The sequence below is a fragment of the Tamandua tetradactyla genome, chromosome 14 (assembly GCF_023851605.1).
Source record: "Tamandua tetradactyla isolate mTamTet1 chromosome 14, mTamTet1.pri, whole genome shotgun sequence".
Lineage (NCBI taxonomy): Eukaryota > Metazoa > Chordata > Mammalia > Pilosa > Myrmecophagidae > Tamandua > Tamandua tetradactyla.
Window position 1 is genome coordinate 57,376,186 of NC_135340.1, and position 20,302 is coordinate 57,396,487.

The following is a 20,302-nucleotide window of genomic DNA, read 5'->3' on the forward strand; positions in this document are numbered from 1 at the left end:
GATTTTTAATAGTCACCTAAATCGGCTTCACAACTTAAATGGGCAAACAAATTATCTGAAGAGCATATTAATATGGAGATTCTAATTCAGTAGTTCTGGGATAGGGAAAATATATGGTCAAATAGAATCAAACATCTGCTCCATCAAAAAAAGAATTTTCTTATACAGCCATTTTTGTTAATGATGCCATTTTGATAACCTTAACTGAAACTATACTCATGTACATATTTCCCATTAATATCTATATCTCTGCAGGCCCGGGTCCTTTTTTTGCTGACTGTGCTGATCCAGCTCACCATTCTTATTGCTTTTAGGTATCGAGGACATCCAAAGCTTAAAGGTTAGTTATGGTTGTTTTTATTCTTAGACTGCTTTATTTTATTTTTTTCTTTACTTTTTTTATTGTATAGTATAACATATATATAAAGCAAAGAAATAAAAAAGCAATAGTTTTCAAAGCACTCTTCAACAAGTAGTTACAGGACAGATCCCAGTATTTGTCATGCTACCATACAATCCTCTCAGATTTTTCCTTTTAAATTTTAAATTACATGTACAGAGTAGGCTGTAGAAACATTGTAAAGAAGGTGACTTTGCAGAGTAGGCTGTAGAAACATAGTAAAGAAGGTGACTTTGCCTGTGGTGCTTCCTACCTCCCCTGACAGCTGTCTGAACCTATGTATGGGCCCTTCATTTATGTACCATGTATTTAGCTGTCTAGCAGGTAATATGGTAATTTGTTAATGGATAGTGAAGATTGATAAATATTAATATGTAATCCCTCTCAGAGGAATGTGAATTTTTAAATTCTAAGTGTTCTGAAGATTGAACTTACTAATTTTAAAGCAGCATTAAACTGACATATTAATGCTTTTCCCTGGTTGAGTCACTTAATATCTACAACAAACAGCTTCAGATACTCCCCTGTCTGGCTTAAAAGTTATATGTCCTTTTAAAGATACACAAATCTAGTTTCAAAGCATATGACAAAGATTGAAAGTAAAGCTATAGAGTGGTTTCTCTGCCTTTTTAGACCCTTGCCCTAAAGATTTAACCGAAATGATTGAATTAAAATGATTAATTTAACTGTCAGGGATGGATAAAGATCATGAAAGGATTTCAAATCCAATTTGGGAAGAAATGAAAGTAGAATACCCACTTTTCAAGTTCATTATCTGTCAAATCCATAGCTGGGCATATTTTTCTTTCTTTTCTTGGTGATTGGAACCTGGTGACTATTCCCTCTCTCAAACACCTCTCCTCTTGATGTATCAGTTACTCAGTTCTGCACTGTCCTATTTCCCCTCCTACTTCTCTGATCCTTCTTTTGCCTTTCCTTCATAAGCTTCTCTTCTTGTAAATCTTAAATAAATAAAGTTCTCTGCCCTTTATTCTTTTTTATTCCTTTTGTTGTTTGTTTATTTGTTTTTACATTCACTCCTTTGAAAAACCACTTCAGAGTTTCACCCATCACTGCTTTATGGATGTTTCCAAAAAAAATTTTTTTTTAAATATTTTTATTGACAAAGCTTCACACACATACAGTTCATACATGTAGTATATCAGTGGCTCACAATATCATCACTAGTTGTATAATTATCACCATGATCATTTTTAGAACACTTGCATCACTCCAGAAAAAGAAATAAGAAATAAAAACGTATAATCCCATACCCCTTACCTCTCCTTCTCATTGACCAATAGTATTTCATTCTACCCATTTTTTTTTACCCTTTACCCCCTTATTATTTATTTATTTTTTATCCATATTTTTTAACTCATCTGTCCATACCATGGATAAAAGGAGATCAGACACAAAGTTTTCACAATCAGTCACATTGTAAAAGCTGTATTGTTATATGATTGTCTTCAAGAATCAAGGCTACTGGACACAGCTCAACAATTTCAGGTACTTCCCTCCAGCCACTCTAATACACCGTAAACTAAAAAGAGATATCTATGTAATATGTGAGAATAACTTCTAGGATAACCTCTCGACTGTGTTAGAAATCTCTCAGACACTGACACTTTATTTCGTCTCAGTTCTGTCTTCCTCAAGAAGGCTTTCTCAGTCCCATGACGCTGGGTCCTGGCTCATCCGGGTGTTTCCAAAATTTTTATATCTCTTCCTAATTTCTCTCACTGAATCCTGAAATACATGCTAGATATTTCTACCAAGATAATCCTGACATTCCTCAAACCTACTCCTTCTGCCCCAGGTTGATTTTCCTGTATCTCTTAATGGTACCAGTATCCTCTATCACTTTTCATTTGTCTCCAGTTTTTATTCCCTAATGCCAATATATTATTAAAACCCATTAATTTCTTTACCTTCTGAGGGACCTCAATACCTAGTCAATACTATATCCTCTCTAAAATTACTAAGAAATTACTCTGCTGCTCCTACATTCAGTCTCTCCATCTAATCCATATTTTTCATCATTAGCAGGTTATCTTCATGGCAATTCATCCAGAGGATCACTGCCACACTCAAAAGCCTTTAGTGGCTCCCCAGAACCAACTGCATAAAGATCAGCATCTCTGTCAGGCATTAAAGGCACTCCACAATCTGGTTGTACCTAACTAGAAATATCTTAACCAATTACCCATATTTTAGGTTAGACAACTTCTTCACTGTTCCCTACATATACCATGCTCATTTTTGCTTCTGTACTTTTGGCCCTGCTATTATCCCTGATTTAAATCATTTTTCTAAACATCTCTAAGTCTTAACTTCCTTTAGGACTCACTCAACTCAAGTCTTTTTTTTTTTTTTTTTAACATTTTTTTAAATTGTTAAATAAATACACAAAAAAACAATACATTTTGAAATACATTGTAGCAAGTGGTTATAGAACAGATTTCAGAGTTGGTATGGGTTATAGTTCCACAATTGCAGGTTTTTCCTTCTAGCTGCTCCAAGACATTGGAGACTAAAATAAGTATCAATATAATGATTCAGCAGTCATACTCATTTGTTAAATCCTGTCTTCTCTGTTATAATTCCTCCCTCTCCTTTGAACCTTCTCCCAATCTTTAAGGATATTTGTGCTCTGTTTATTCTAACTTTTTCATGTTGGAAAGGGCTGTTGACAAGAGAGGAAAGGGGGATGGAACTAGTTAATGTTCTTGGAGAGGTTGACCCCTCTGGGTTTCAGGATTTATCTGGCCTAGGAACCATCTGGAGGTTGTAGGTTTCTGGAAAGTAATCTTAGTGTGTGAAACTTTTGTCAGGGAGGCATTGTTGAATCCATGGTGCCAGGGCCAGGTTCATCACTGGGATTTACATCTCACTTTGCCGGGGAGACTGTCACCTCTGGATGTCATGTCCCACATAGGGGGGAGGGTAATGATTTCACTTGCAGAATTGGGCTTAGAGAGAGAGAGGCCACATCTGAGCAATGAAAGAGGTCCTTTGGAAATAACTCTTTGGCATAACCATAAGTAGGCTTAGCTTCTCCACTACATAAATAAACTTTACAAGAGCTCTCTGCCATCTCTGGCTCATGTGCTCAACCCCCTCAGAACAATGGGGTGGCAGCAAAGCGCTCCTCAATCCCTAAGGAATGTGCTCCTCCCTCTCCAAGGCCCAAGGTGGCAACACTCTTCCACCTGCTCTCTGCCTCCAAGGCAGACTCATCCTTTCCATGTGGATGGGTGGGTCTGTTTTCTTGGCCTGAGATTTCTTGGCTTCAGACCTTAGCTTCCATGGTTCTGCCTTTGAAGTAATTTTTCCTTCAATTTGTCCCTTTTCTGTCCTTTTTATCCACACTGGTGGTGGTTTTGTTTATACAGGTCTCGCAAAAAAACTTGTCAGTTGTCCATGCAGTGTACAGGGATCACACCCATCAGACAGTAGGACCTTCCATAAATATTTTCTGGATATCTCCATTTCCAGTTCTGGCTTTTTCTGAAATGGGTGACTGATTCCATGGTTAATTCCTCATGTGGGGCACTATTCTCTGGGGTTTCAACTTCTGGAAGGCCAGATTTTTCCAGACCATCAATTTCTGTTTTTTTTTTTGTCCCTAAGAGTTCGGTTCTCAGTTTATCTATTTCCTGTCATATTGTACTGCAAGGAGAAGCCAGGTTGCATTTTCCACATTTAGTTTGGAAATCTCTTCTGCTAAAATATCCAAGTTCATCATGGTTACATTCCGCCCTCCATCCAACACCAGCACTTAATTCCGCCAAATTCCCTGCCACTTTAAAACAATGGTCACCTTCCTTCCTCTTTGCAATGACACATTAATCATTTATGTCTAAACCTCGGAGGCATCTTTAGAGTCCACATTTCTTCCAATAGTATGTTCAAAACAATTCAGGCTTTTTCTATCAAGCATATCACAATTCTTCCAGAATTGTTCCCTTTCTATCCATTTAAAAAGCCATTCCAACAGATTTGGTATTTGCAATCTGCAGCACCCCACTTCTCTTGTATCAAAATCTGTTTTAGTTTGCTAATGCTGCCAGAACACAATATTCCAGAAATGGGTTGGCTTTTATAAAAAGGATTTATTAATGTTACAAATTTACAGTTCTATGCCATAAAAATCTCCAAACTAAGGCACCCAGATAAAGATACCTTGTTGATAATGAAGGTGTGCTGGTTTAAAAGGATGTATGTCCTCTAGAAAAGCCATGTTTTAATCAAAATTCCATTTTGTAAAGGCAGAATAATTCCTATTCAATACTGTATGTTTGAAACTGTAATCAGATCATCTCCCTGGAGATGTGATTTAATCAAGAGTGGTTGTTAAGCTGGGTTAGGTGACAACATGTCACCACTCATTTGGGTGGGTCTTGATAGGTTTCTGGAGTCCTATAAAAGAGGAAACATTTTGGAGAATGTGAGATTCGGAAAGAGCAGAGAATGCTGCAGCACCACGAAGCAGAGAGTCCACAAGCCAGCGACCTTTGGAGATGAAGAAGGAAAATGCCTCCCGAGGAGCTTCATGAAACTGGAAGCCAGGAGAGAAAGCTAGCAGATGAGCCATGTTCGCCATGAGCCCTTCCAGCTGAGAAAGAAGCCCTGACTGTGTTCACCATGTGCTTTCTCACTTGAGAGAGAAACCCTGAACTTCATTGGCCTTCTTGAACCAAGGTATCTTTCCCTGGATGGATGCCTTTGATTGGACATTTCTATGGACTTGTTTTAATTGGGACATTTTCTCAGCCTTAGAACTGTAAACTAGCAACTTATTAAATTCCCCTTTTTTAAAGCCATTCTGTTTCTGGTTTATTGCATTCTGGCAACTAGCAAACTAGAACAGAAGGAAAGATATCTTGACTCTGAAGAAAAGGCTACTGGCATTCTGAGTTTCTCTGTCACATGGGAAGGCACATGGCAAGGTCTGCTGGCTTTCTCTCCTGGCTTCTGAGTTCAAACGACTTCCCCAGGGATGTTTTCTTTCTGCATCTCCAGATGTCTCTGTCTTTGTTGGCTCTGAGCTTCTTCCAAAATGGTTCCCTCTTAAAGGACTCAGTAAGCAGATTAAGACCCATCTTGAATGCATGAAGACACATCTTCATGGAAACCACCCAATCAGTAGCCTTGATTCTTGAAGACAATTGTATAACTATATAGTTTTATAATGTGACCTTGTGATTATGAAAACCTTGTGTCTGATGCTGCTTTTATCCAGAGTATGAACAGATGAGTAAAAAAAAAAATAAGGATAAAAAATAAACATCATTTCCCAGGCTCTGCACACACACACACACCCAAATAAATAAATAAATAAACAATAGGGGGAGATAAGGGTAAAGATTGGATAGATTGAAATACTGGTGGTTAATGAGAGGGAGGAGTATGGGGTATGTGATGTGTGAGTTTTTTTTTAATTTCTTTTTCCGGAGTGATGAACATATTCTAAGAATGATTTTGGTGAAGAATACACAACTATGTGATGATATTGTGAGTCATCGATTGTATGACACGGTTGAACTGTATGTGTGTGGAGATTTTTTCAATAGAAGTGTTAAAAAAAAGTCCTCACTTGCTTCCACATTTTCTATATATAAGCTCTTCCTTTCCATCACCTTGACAGAGCTCCCTTCTACTTTTGAAATAAAATGCTGCCCAATTCATCACTCAATAAAACAATAAAATCCTAAGGAAAATAAATAAATAAAGGTCCCACCCACAATTAGATGGGTTACCTCTCCATGGAAACAACTTAATGAAAAAGATCCCATTCAAACAATAGGTCTGCCCCTACAAGATTGGATTAGAAAAAAGAACATGGCTTTTCTGGGGTACATAACAGTTTCAAACCAGCACAAGGGTATAGTAGACTTCTCTGTATAGTTTTTATATTATTTTTGCAATGTAATTGTAAGTTTAAATTATTTCAAAATAAAAAGTAAAACAAAGAGGCATTTTGATATTCCTTTGACATACTTTTATATGGTTTGATGTACATTTGGAACATTTTATATTTTGATACAAAATCTCATATAAAACAGAGAATTGATCATCCTTTGAACACAGCCCTATCTTTTACTCAAACCTACAGAAGACAAAATAGTATAGTACTCTGGCAGGTACTTCTCTGTTGTCCTGAGTCATAAATAAATATCAATGATATATATTTCACAACTACACCATTTCTTTGAACTTACTACCCTCTGCATTCTAAATGAATTGGCTCATCAGGATTTCTGCCAACTTATGAATTTAAAGTGGTGTCACTGCATAATTACCATATAAGAAAGGATTTGCTGAATAGGTAGTAGATATCCCATGGAAGTCTTCTAGAAAATATTATGAAGACATTGAACTTTGCATGTGTTCACTGAGTTTTTCAAATTTTCTTTTGTTTAGGACCTCCAGGATTTGTAAATCTTACTTCATTTTCCCTTCATGTCTTGAGTAAAATAAATATCTTCTACTATTTTGTATTGTTGCTGACACTGTATACAGTGCTGGGTAAGTAAATTAGGAAACCTGAAGTTGTGGAGAGTTCTGCCAAAGAATGTATATAGAATTTTCACAATAGAATCATTTAGGCTCTTAAGGTCATAATGAATGACACATGGATCTTTCATAAGTCATTTCTTGGCACATGGTCTTGGGATATAAAGTTCTTTCCTATCATGTTTAAAGATTTACCTGAACTTTACTTTCCCCAGCAAATGATGGTATTTGCATTTTTAGAAGGGGAGTTGGACTGCCCTTTTCACTCTTGACCATATAGAGTTTCAGAAATCTGCACACTGAGAAATGACAGTGAAGCAAAAGGAGAGAAAAGTCAGCAGGGCATTCTAGATAAAAAATTTAAGTGAAGAAGCTAGTTAAAATTTATACATGCTAATCCTGACTATGTAGTTAATGTACAAAGTAATGACTGGATCATCAAGAAAAGGTTAAAATACATTAATTATATTAATAAGAAAGAGAACTACATAAATGTATTTTAGGAAGCTATCCATCAAGAAAGTTTTAAAAGTTTAATTGCTTAAAGGAGTAAATTTCAATTATCTGGAAAATAAACTTCTGTGGAATACCTCTTTGGTTCTTAAAGGAAATATTAATGCATTTGTTCTAGTTTGCTAGCTGCCAGAATGCAGTATACCAGAAATGGAATGGTTTTAAAAAGGGGGAATTTAATAAGCTGCTAGTTTACAGTTCTAAGGCCAAGAAAATGTTCCAGTTAAAACAAGTCTATAGAAATGTCCAATCTAAGGCATCCAGGGAAAGATACCTTGATTCAAGAAAGCTGATGAAGTTCAGGGTTTCTCTCTCATCTGGAAAGGCACATGGTGAACACAGAGTTTCTCTCTCATCTGGAAAGGCACATGGTGAACACGATCAGGGTTCCTTTCTCATCTGGAAGGGCACGTGGTGAACACAGTGTCATCCGCTACCTTCTTCTCCTGGTTTCCTGTTTCATGAAGCTCCCCTGGAGACATTTTCCTTCTTCATCTCCAAAGGTCACTGGCTGGTGGACTGTGCTTCACATGGCTATATCATTCTACTCTGCTCTCTCTCAGATCTCTCATTCTCTAAAATATTTCCTCTTTTATAGGACTTCAGAAACTAATCAAGACCCACCCACATGGGTGGAGACACGCCTCTACCTAATCCAGTTTAACAACCACTTAATTAAATCACATCTCCAGGGAGATGATCTAAATACAGTTTCAAACATACAATATTGAATAGGGATTAGAAGGAACAGCTGCCTTTACAAAATGGGATTAGGATTAAAACATGGCTTTTCTAAGGTACATACATCATTTCAAACCAGCACAGCATTATATTAAGATTATTATTGCATTAGAATCTTCTAAAATTTGTGAATGTACTGCAGTCTGTTTCTGTAATCTGTGGACTACTTACCTATTCCAGGAATAGCATGTACTCAGGCAGTTTTATAATCCAGAAAAATATGGAGGAAAGGAGCAAGTCGTTAGCTGATTAGCTGAGACATCAGGTGCGACATAGAGATTAACAAAGGAGAAAAGCTATGCAAATAAAATGCTTATTGAATATCTTTTCATTAATCCTATAAATGTATCTCACAGATATATGTCATGAGAATTATTTAATCTTCTCCTTTCCTATCCATTGTCTCTTTCAGGACCATGGTTTGTTGGTGAAATAACTAAAGGCAAATTGGGTTGCCTCTTTTCCTTTGGGATCTTTGTTGATGGACATTTCCTACAAGGCAGCTTAACATTTATAGTTGGAATTTGTCAGGTAAGAAGTCAGAAATACAATTTAAGAACATCTTGTCCTTGTTGGGCTAATTATAGTACAGTTAAGAATTAAATCCAAAATCTCAGATTAAGTATCATAGCTCATCTTTCCTACTTTACAGTCAAGGCAATCTTTAATAACTGGTGTTCCATTTACTTTTTCTTCCACCACTTTCTTGTAAACATCTAAATTACATTTTTCTTAGTAGGCTTTATAAGAAGTGAAATAGGATTTTGTTGTTGATACTGTTATTTGTTTGCTTCACTGTGCTTTTCATCGACAAAAAATGAAGTAAGGGGTTTATGGTAGAATAAATGAGAAGCTCCTGAGTAAACTAAAATTGATGATGATAATGAAGAAGGATAATGTTTCAAGGGGAGGAAAGGAAAAACAGATACACAAGAAAAGTGGATCATTTATCAAATGGAAGCTGTAGTAGGTAAAAATCAAACCCAAGTTTTCCAGTTATGTCTCAGTAATACATTAATTTTTGGCAACACTGATGTATTAGGTTTATATCTGGGTTAAGAGTCTTTTAAAAAAAATACACAAAAAACCCTGAACTATAGCACATCTCTATAAACAGATTTGAAGAGTATTTCTCTAGCAATTTCTTTATTTTACTTACCTGATGGGCTAATGGGTCAAAAATCTGAAGTGATAATTGAAGTTTGGGAAGAGATCCAAAAACATTGTTAAAATGAGTCAGAACCTCTTAGCAGGGTTAGAAACCATGATTAGCAGGATTAGAAACAGCCAAATAGGAAAGATATCTGCCTAGTAAATATTGACCACAAGGCAGAGCATTCTCTGCATAGCAGCATTATGTATGTAAGTAGATCCCAGGTCCCATTCAGTTTCCTACTATGTAAATGGAACTTTCTCTCAGGAGTATTCTTATACAAAGTAATATCTGTACCTTACCAAAAGGCGGTTTGTTTTTCTCTGTAAATATTTACATTTGTATTTTAATAAATAGTACACTAATAATGAATTTTATGTATTTTCTGGGTCAATGACTCTCAAATCTATATACCCCCTGGCCTAGACCTCTCCGCTGCACTTCACCTCCCATTTCACCTGTTAGATGTCTAACAGATATCACAACTTAATATTATGTTTCTAACAGAACCTTTAATTTCCACCCTCAATCCTGTTCCTTGCCCAGTTCTTTCCATTTTTAATAAATGGTTCTGCCATTTGCCGAGTTTCTCTAGGAAGTATCAATTCTTCCCCTTCTCTCATCCCTATATTTAGATATGCTACATCCAGTCCATGAGCATCCAGTTTGGACTACCTCAGTACATATCTTGAATCTATCTACTTCTCTCCATCTCTGCTACCACCACCTGTTCTAGCTTGCTAGCTGCCAGAATGCAACACCAGAAATGGATTGGCTTTTTTTTATTTTTTTTTATTGATTAACAGAAAAAAAAGACATTAACCCAACATTTAGAAATCATACCATTCTACATATGCAATCAGTAATTCTTAACATCATCACATAGATGCATGATCATCATTTCTTAGTACATTTGCATCGGTTTAGAAGAACTAGCAATACAACCGAAAAAGATATAGAATGTTAATATAGAGAAAAAAAATAAAAGTAATAATAGTAAAACAAAACAAAACAAAACAAAACAAAAACCTATAGCTCGGATGCAGCTTCATTCAGTGTTTTAACATGATTACTTTACAATTAGGTATTATTGTGCTGTCCATTTTTTTTTTTTTTTTATAACTTTTTTTTTTTTCACACCAACTTTTAAAGTATTTTTTTATTTTATTATTTTTTGTTTTGTTTTGTTTGTTTGTTACATGGGCTGGGACCGGGAATCGAACCGGGGTCCTCCGGCATGGCAGGCAAGCACTCTTGCCCGCTGAGCCACCGCGGCCCGCCTGTGCTGTCCATTTTTGAGTTTTTGTATCTAGTCCTGTTGCACAGTCTGTATCCCATCAGCTCCAATTACCCATTATCTTACCCTGTTTCTAACTCCTGCTGAACTCTGTTACCAATGACATATTCCAAGTTTATTCTCGAATGTCGATTCACATCATTGGGACCATACAGTATTTGTCTTTTAGTTTTTGGCTAGACCCACTCAGCATAATGTTCTCTAGGTCCATCCATGTTATTACATGCTTCATAAGTTTATCCTGCCTTAAAGCTGCATAATATTCCATCGTATGTATATACCACAGTTTGTTTAGCCACTCGTCTGTTGATGGACATTTTGGCGGTTTCCATCTCTTTGCAATTGTAAATAACGCTGCTATAAACATTGGTGTGCAAATGTCCGTTTGAGTTTTTGCCCTTAATTCCTTTGAGTAGTTTCCCAGCAATGGTATTGCTGGGTCGTATGGCAATTCTATATTCAGCTTTTTGAGGAACCGCCAAACTGCCTTCCACAGTGGTTGCACCATTTGACATTCCCACCAACAGTGGATAAGTGTGCCTCTTTCACCGCATCCTCTCCAGCACTTGTCATTTTCTGTTTTGTTGATAATGGCCATTCTGATGGGTGTGAGATGATATCTCATTGTGATTTTGATTTACATTTCTCTAATGGCCAGGGACATTGAGGATCTCTTCATGTGCCTTTTGGCCATTTGTATTTCCTCCTCTGAGAGGTGTCTATTCAAGTCTTTTTCCCATTTTGTAATTGGGTTGGCTGTCTTTTTGTTGTTGAGTTGAACAATCTCATTATAAATTCTGGATACTAGACCTTTATCTGATATGTCGTTTCCAAATATTGTTTCCCATTGTGTAGGCTGTCTTTCTACTTTTTTTTTTTTTTTATTAATTAAAAAAAGAATTAACAAAACAATTAGAAATCATTCCAATCTACATGTACAATCAGTAATTCTTAATAACATCACATAGTTGCATATTCATCATTTCTTAGTACATTTGCATCGATTTAGAAAAAGAAATAAAAAGACAACAGAATAAGAATTAAAACAATAATAGAAAGAAAAAAAAACAAAAAAAACAAAAACAAAAAACCTATACCTCACATGCAGCTTCATTCAGTGTTTTAACATAATTGCATTACAATTGGGTAGTATTGTGCTGTCCATTTCTGAGTTTTTATATCCAGTCCCGTTGTACAGTCTGTATCCCTTCATCTCCAATTATCCCTTCTCTTTTTTTTTTTTTTTAATTAATGGAAAAAAAGAAATTAACCCAACATTTAGAGATCATACCATTCTACACATGCAATCATTAATTCTTAACATCATCACATAGATGCATGATCATCATTTCTTAGTACATTTGCATTGGTTTAGAAGAACTAGCAACATAACCGAAAAAGATATAGAATGTTAATATAGAGAAAAAAATAAAAGTAATAATAGTAAAATCAAAACAAAACAAAACAAAACAAAACAAAAACCTATAGCTCAGATGCAGCTTCATTCAGTGTTTTAACATGATTACTTTACAATTAGGTATTATTGTGCTGTCCATTTTTGAGTTTTTGTATCTAGTCCTGTTGCACAGTCTGTATCCCTTCAGCTTCAATTACCCATTGTCTTACCCTGTTTCTAACTCCTGCTGAACTGTGTTACCAATGACATATTTCAAGTTTATTCTCGAATGTCCGTTCACATCAGTGGGACCATACAGTATTTGTCCTTTAGTTTTTGGCTGGATTCACTCAGCATAATATTCTCTAGGTCCATCCATGTTATTACATGGTTCATAAGTTTATCTTGTCTTAAAGCTGCATAATATTCCATCGTATGTATATACCACAGTTTGTTTAGCCACTCTTCTGTTGATGGAGATTTTGGCTGTTTCCATCTCTTTGCAATTGTAAATAATGCTGCTATAAACATTGGTGTGCAAATGTCCGTTTGTGTCTTTGCCCTTAAGTCCTTTGAGTAGATACCTAGCAATGGTATTGCTGGGTCGTATGGCAATTCTATATTCAGCTTTTTGAGGAACCGCCAAACTGCCTTCCACAGTGGTTGCACCCTTTGACATTCCCACCAACAGTGGATAAGTGTGCCTCTTTCTCCGCATCCTCTCCAGCACTTGTCATTTTCTGTTTTGTTGATAATGGCCATTCTGGTGGGTGTGAGATGATATCTCATTGTGGTTTTGATTTGCATTTCTCTAATGGCCAGGGACATTGAGCATCTCTTCATGTGCCTCTTGGCCATCCGTATTTCCTCTTCTGAGAGGTGTCTGTTCAAGTCTTTTTCCCATTTTGTAATTGGGTTGGCTGTCTTTTTGTTGTTGAGATGAACAATCTCTTTATAAATTCTGGATACTAGACCTTTATCTGATATATCATTTCCAAATATTGTCTCCCATTGTGAAGGCTGTCTTTCTACTTTCTTGATGAAGTTCTTTGATGCACAAAAGTGTTTAATTTTGAGGAGTTCCCATTTATTTATTTCCTTCTTCAGTGCTCTTGCTTTAGGTTTAAGGTCCATAAAACCGCCTCCAGTTGTAAGATCCATAAGATATCTCCCAACATTTTCCTCTAACTGTTTTATGGTCTTAGACCTAATGTTTAGATCTTTGATCCATTTTGAGTTAACTTTTGTGTAGGGTGTGAGATATGGGTCTTCTTTCATTCTTTTGCATATGGATATCCAGTTCTCTAGGCACCATTTATTGAAGAGACTGTTCTGTCCCAGGTGAGTTGGCTTGACTGCCTTATCAAAGATCAAATGTCCATAGATGAGAGGGTCTATATCTGAGCACTCTATTCGATTCCATTGGTCGATATATCTATCTTTATGCCAATACAATGCTGTTTTGACCACTGTGGCTTCATAATATGCCTTAAAGTCAGGCAGCGCGAGACCTCCAGCTTCGTTTTTTTTCCTCAAGATGTTTTTAGCAATTCGGGGCACCCTGCCCTTCCAGATAAATTTGCTTATTGGTTTTTCTATTTCTGAAAAATAAGTTGTTGGGATTTTGATTGGTATTGCATTGAATCTGTAAATCAATTTAGGTAGGATTGACATCTTAACTATATTTAGTCTTCCAATCCATGAACACGGTATGCTCTTCCATCTATTTAGGTCTTCTGTGATTTCTTCTAGCAGTTTTTTGTAGTTTTCTTTATATAGTTTTTTTGTCTCTTTAGTTAAATTTATTCCTAGGTATTTTATTCTTTTAGTTGCAATTGTAAATGGGATTCGTTTCTTGATTTCCCCCTCCGCTTGTTCATTGCTAGTGTATAGAAATGCTACAGATTTTTGAATGTTGATCTTGTAACCTGCTACTTTGCTGTACTCATTTATTAGCTCTAGTAGTTTTGTTGTGGATTTTTCCGGGTTTTCGACGTATAGTATCATATCGTCTGCAAACAGTGATACTTTTACTTCTTCCTTTCCAATTTTGATGCCTTGTACTTCTTTTTCTTGTCTAATTGCTCTGGCTAGAACCTCCAACACAATGTTGAATAATAGTGGTGATAGTGGACATCCTTGTCTTGTTCCTGATCTTAGGGGGAAAGTTTTCAATTTTTCCCCATTGAGGATGATATTAGCTGTGGGTTTTTCATATATTCCCTCTATCATTTTAAGGAAGTTCCCTTGTATTCCTATCCTTTGAAGTGTTTTCAAGAGGAAAGGATGTTGAATCTTGTCAAATGCCTTCTCTGCATCAATTGAGATGATCATGTAATTTTTCTGCTTTGATTTGTTGGTGTGGTGTATTACATTAATTGATTTTCTTATGTTGAACCATCCTTGCATACCTGAGATGAATCCTACTTGGTCATGATGTATAATTCTTTTAATGTGTTGTTGGATACGATTTGCTAGAATTTTATTGAGGATTTTTGCATCTATATTCATTAGAGAGATTGGCCTGTAGTTTTCTTTTTTTGTAATATCTTTGCCTGGTTTTGGTATGAGGGTGATGTTGGCTTCATAGAATGAATTAGGTAGTTTTCCCTCCACTTCGATTTTTTTGAAGAGTTTGAGGAGAGTTGGTACTAATTCTTTCTGGAATGTTTGATAGAATTCAGATGTGAAGCCGTCTGGTCCTGGACTTTTCCTTTTAGGAAGCTTTTGAATGACTGCTTCAATTTCTTTACTTGTGATTGGTTTGTTGAGGTCATCTATGTCTTCTTGAGTCAAAGTTGGTTGTTCATGTCTTTCCAGGAACCCGTCCATTTCCTCTAAATTGTTGTATTTATTAGCGTAAAGTTGTTCATAGTATCCTGTTATTACCTCCTTTATTTCTGTGAGGTCAGTAGTTATGTCTCCTCTTCCATTTCTGATCTTATTTATTTGCATCCTCTCTCTTCTTCTTTTTGTCAGTCTTGCTAAGGGCCCATCAATCTTATTGATTTCCTCATAGAACCAACTTCTGGCCTTATTGATTTTCTCTATTGTTTTCATGTTTTCAGTTTCATTTATTTCTGCTCTAATCTTTGTTATTTCTTTCCGTTTGCTTGCTTTGGGATTAGTTTGCTGTTCTTTCTCCAGTTCTTCCAAGTGGACAGTTAATTCCTGCATTTTTGCCTTTTCTTCTTTTCTGATATAGGCGTTTAGGGCAATAAATTTCCCTCTTAGCACTTCCTTTGTTGCGTCCCATAAGTTTTGATATGTTGTGTTTTCATTTTCATTCGCCTCGAGGTATTTGCTAATTTCTCTAGCAATTTCTTCTTTGACCCACTCGTTGTTTAGGAGTGTGTTGTTGAGCCTCCACGTATTTGTGAATTTTCTGGCACTCTACCTATTATTGATTTCCAACTTCATTCCTTTATGATCCGAGAAAGTGTTGTGTATGATTTCAATCTTTTTAAATTTGTTAAAACTTGCTTTGTGACCCAGCATATGGTCTATCTTTGAGAATGATTCATGAGCACTTGAGAAAAAGGTGTATCCTGCTGTTGTGGGATGTAATGTCCTATAAATGTCTGTTAAGTCTAGCTCATTTATGGTAACATTCAGATTCTCTATTTCTTTATTGATCCTCTGTCTAGATGTTCTGTCCATTGATGAGAGTGGTGAATTGAAGTCTCCAACTATTATGGTATATGAGTCTATTTCCCTTTTCAGTGTTTGCAGTGTATTCCTCACGTATTTTGGGGCATTCTGGTTCGGTGCGTAAATATTTATGATTGTTATGTCTTCTTGTTTAATTGTTCCTTTTATTAGTATATAGTGTCCTTCTTTGTCTCTTTTAACTGTTTTACATTTGAAGTCTAATTTGTTGGATATTAGTGTAGCCACTCCTGCTCTTTTCTGGTTGTTATTTGCATGAAATATCTTTTCCCAACCTTTCACTTTCAACCTATGTTTATCTTTGGGTCTAAGATGTGTTTCCTGTAGACAGCATATAGAAGGATCCTGTTTTTTAATCCATTCTGCCAATCTATGTCTTTTGATTGGGGAATTCAGTCCATTGACATTTAGTGTTATTACTGTTTGGATAATATTTCCCTCTACCATTTTGCCTTTTGTATTATATATATCATATCTGATTTTCCTTCTTTCTACACTCTTCTCCATACCTCTCTCTTCTGTCTTTTTGTATCTGACTCTAGTGCTCCCTTTAGTATTTCTTGCAGAGCTGGTCTCTTGGTCACATATTCTCTCAGTGACTTTTTGTCTGAGAATGTTTTAATTTCTCCCTCATTTTTGAAGGATAATTTTGCTGGATATAGGAGTCTTGGTTGGCAGTTTTTCTCTTTTAGTAATTTAAATATATCATCCCACTGTCTTCTAGCTTCCATGGTTTCTGCTGAGAAATCTACACATAGTCTTATTGGGTTTCCCTTGTATGTGATGGATTGTTTTTCTCTTGCTGCTTTCCAGATCCTCTCTTTCTCTTTGACCTCTGACATTCTAACTAGTAAGTGTCTTGGAGAACGCCTATTTCTTTCTAATCTCTTTGGGGTGCGCTGCACTTCTTGGATCTGTAATTTTAGGTCTTTCATAAGAGTTGGGAAATTTTCAGTGATAATTTCTTCCATTAGTTTTTCTCCTCCTTTTCCCTTCTCTTCTCCTTCTGGGACACCCACAACATGTATATTTGTGCGGTTCATATTGTCCTTGAGTTCCCTGATACCCTGTTCAAATTTTTCCATTCTTTTCCCGATAGTTTCTGTTTCTTTTTGGAATTCAGATGTTCCATCCTCCAAATCACTAATTCTATCTTCTGTCTCTTTAAATCTATCAATGTAGGTATCCATTGTTTTTTCCATCTTTTCTACTTTATCCTTCACTTCCATAAGTTCTGTGATTTGTTTTTTCAGTTTTTCTATTTCTTCTTTATGTTCAGCCCAGGTCCTCTTCATGTCCTCCCTCAATTTATCAATTTCATTTTTGAAGAGGTTTTCCATTTCTGTTCGTATATTCAGCATTAGTTGTCTCAGCTCTTGTATCTCATTTGAACTATTGGTTTGTTCCTTTGACTGGGCCATATTCTCAATCTTCTGAGTGTGGACTGTTATCTTCTGCTGCTGGCGTCTGGGCATTTAGTCCGATTTCCCTGGGTGTCTGACCCAACAAGGTTGTAAGATTTTTCTGTGAAATCTCTGGGTTCTGTTTTTCTTATCCTGCCCAGTAGGTGGCGCTCGTGGCACACGTTTGTCTCACGTGTTTGGAATGGATCCCCCGGTCACCGATCTCCGCGGCCTGGGGATTTCCGATCCAATTCTCTCCGTTGGTTCGGGGGGCCGCGCGTGGTGGGGGCGTCAGCCGCCGCGGCTTGAGGAGACCCTGTGGCTGGTCGCCGGCCGCAGCGGGCCCGGGGAATTCACCACGGGACCAGGAAGTCACCCTCTGGGGAGGGGCGTCGGTCACCGGCCGCTGCAGCCTGGGGAATTCCCCACCGGACCAGGAAGCCGCCCGCGGGGGAGGGCCACCGCGGCTTGGATAGCCCTCTGATCCGAGACTCGTAGCCGGACCAGGAAGCCGCCCGCAAAAGAGGGGCGCCGGCCACCTCGGCTTGGGAAACTTGCCTCTCCGAGACTCTCAGCTGGCCCGGGAAGGAGGGAGGGTGTAGCTCCGGCCGCCGCAGCTGCTGCTGCTCGGGAAATCGCACGCCGCTCGGGGATCTCACCGCAGCCAAGTCTCGCAGTCAGACTAGCCAGTCCAGACTGGGGTACGCTGTGTGTCCATTCCCTGCCGTAGCCCCGGGAGCTGTTCTGCACTGTTTCAGTTCACCTAGTAGTTGTTTTGGAGGAGGAACTAAGACGCACGTACCTTACTAAGCCGCCATCTTGGCCCCGCCTCCCCGATTTCGATGGATTGGCTTTTAATAAAAGGGGATTTATTTAGTTAAAAACGTATAGTTCTTCAGAGGAAAGGCAGCTAACTTTCAACTGAGGTTCTTTCTTACACGGGAAGGCACAGGGCGATTGCTGCTGGTCTTCCTTCCAGGCTTCTGGGTTCCAACAACTTTCCCTGTGGTAATTTCTTTCTGCATCTCCAAAGGCCTGGACTGAGCTGGGAGTGCTGAGCTGGGAGTGCTGAGATGAGGTATACTGAGCTGCTTGGGCTGTGCTAGGTTGAGGTCTCCCATTTAAGCTTCCAGCCAGTTAAATATCATTCATTGCAGCAGGCACACCTCCTAGCCAACTGCAGATGTAATCAGAAACAAATGAGCTTCACATGCCATTAGCTTATGTCCATAGCAACAAAACTAGGCATCTTCACTTGGCCAAATTGACACTTGAACCTAAATACTACACCACCTTAGCCTAAGTCATAATTATTTCTTGCCTAAACTACTCCAAATAGTTCCCTAAATGCTTCTTCTCACTGCTACACTAGACCCAAACTGTCAGTTCACCACAAAGCATCCAGTATGATATTTTTGAAATCTTAATCAGCTCACTCACTTCTCAGCTTGAAACCCTTTAAGCAGAGCATGAACTCAGTCCTGCTGACTACCCCAGTCTCCACCTGGCTTATCATGCTCCAGGTTCATTGGGCTTAAAGAGCTCAGGGCACTTTCACCTCTGGGCTTTTCATTTGTTCCTTCTACTTAGAATGCACTTCCCTTCATTGACTCATTTCCATCTTTCAGTTCTCAGGGAGGCCATACCCTGGTTATTCTCTCCTGACCCAGTTATTTCCCTCATTAAACTTATCAGAATTATCTTTTTTTTTTTCTTTTTCTTTTTGCATTTACCTTTTAACTATTTTTTTGTGAGGGGCGGGTTCTTTTTTTTTATTTCTTCTCCTTGTTAGAATGTAAGTGCTATGATAGTTCATTTTCTGACTTTTTCACCAATGTGTTCCTAGCCTAGAGCCTAGCATACTACCTATTACATAATGGGGGCTCAATAAATATTTGTTGAATGAATGAATAAACCATATAGCTGCTAAATTTGTATTGGAATACAAATCAGAAGAGTGCTCACTCATCATGCTGCCTCAAACAGAAATACTGATATCTAAGCCTCTCCTCTCCCCTCCTCTGCAAAACTCAGTTTCAACTTAAACTCTATTATAGCAGATGCTGTGTCACACTGTACTACAAGTTGGAGATTTGAGTGAACAAGAGGACACAGGCAAACACACAACGAAGTATAAGCCAACTGTTTTGTTATAAGCAACTGTGATCAAAGCAGAAAGAATCAGAGCTATACATATTCTTAGGATCCACCTATAATATATCTATGAGACCCAGCACTTCCAAGGGCTATGTGGTAACTTAATTCTGTTCTGCTTCTGCTTCCAGCTGGTGTTTTTTAACATCCCTTTGATGGCTTATCTGTGTTGGAGCTTATTGCAACGGTGCTTTGGTTACAACTTCAGATCTCATCTCCACCAAGGAAAATACTTGAAAATTATACCTGTTCACCTACTTATGCTACTGCTGTACATCTGGCAGGCTTATTCCTGCTACTTTCTTCATGTGACATATGGCACCCTAGCTTTTTTCTTCTCTCCTTTGTGGACCTGGTTGACACTGCTGACACCTCTTCTCATTCGTTGTGTGTGGACATTGAACTCCACTGAGCTTGGAACCTTTGTGGTGCTGTTAAAAAGCCACCTGAGCTCCTAAAGGCCATGTCTTACCAGTAGCAGCTGGACCAAGCTCCAGTTTCTGCCTCTATAGTGCAGGACGTGCCCCAGCAGCAGGTGGAAGGCCAGTTGGTGGGTAAGCTTCAGGAAGCTGCTGCTCCTTGGAAGTCCAGAGTTGGAGAGATTACCCACTACTGTTTCTTGCAGAATGGACTAGAGGCAAGTCTCTAAATAATGTGTGATTCCTTCCTTCCCCAAGGAGGCAAAGGATTGATTTACCTTTGTGAAGAGAAAGCCCTAATCTCGGAGATGCACAGTGCAGGGACTGGGTTTGTAAATGGGAGTAGCTAAGGCCCAGTATGTTTTCTGGGTTACCCCATATGAAACACCTAGCACAGAGCCTGGCACGTAGCTGGCAAGGGTGCCATTTTAAGGACAGTGAACCAGTGTAGCCTTGGGGCCCTATCCTGACTATCCTTGAGAAATTTGCTCCCAGACCTGTTTGCCCTCAGGGTTATGGATTCTCTGCTTCCTCAGTCGGGGGTGTTTTCAGCTAATCAAATAAATGAATGAATGAGTAAGCAATTTCATGGTCTCTGAAGGCGGGAGGAGGCCTGTGGCTACGAGGGGCGTGGTCTA

At 38.0% G+C, this 20,302-nt stretch overlaps 1 protein-coding gene across 5 annotated transcripts in view; it reads left to right on the plus strand.

Annotated features, from left to right (window-relative positions):
* TMEM62 (transmembrane protein 62) overlaps window positions 1–20,256 on the plus strand; it is a 112,286-nt gene extending 92,030 nt beyond the window's left edge. For 4 of the 5 annotated variants that reach the window (XM_077127621.1, XM_077127623.1, XM_077127622.1 and 1 more), the window contains 4 exons: window positions 256–340; window positions 6,827–6,931; window positions 8,586–8,704; window positions 19,377–20,256. In XM_077127621.1, coding sequence (XP_076983736.1) covers window positions 256–340; window positions 6,827–6,931; window positions 8,586–8,704; window positions 19,377–19,703 — 636 coding nt within the window. In that variant the 3' untranslated portion in view covers window positions 19,704–20,256. The other variant, XM_077127620.1, reaches the window with a different exon arrangement.
* The last annotated feature ends 46 nt before the right edge of the window (window positions 20,257–20,302 follow it).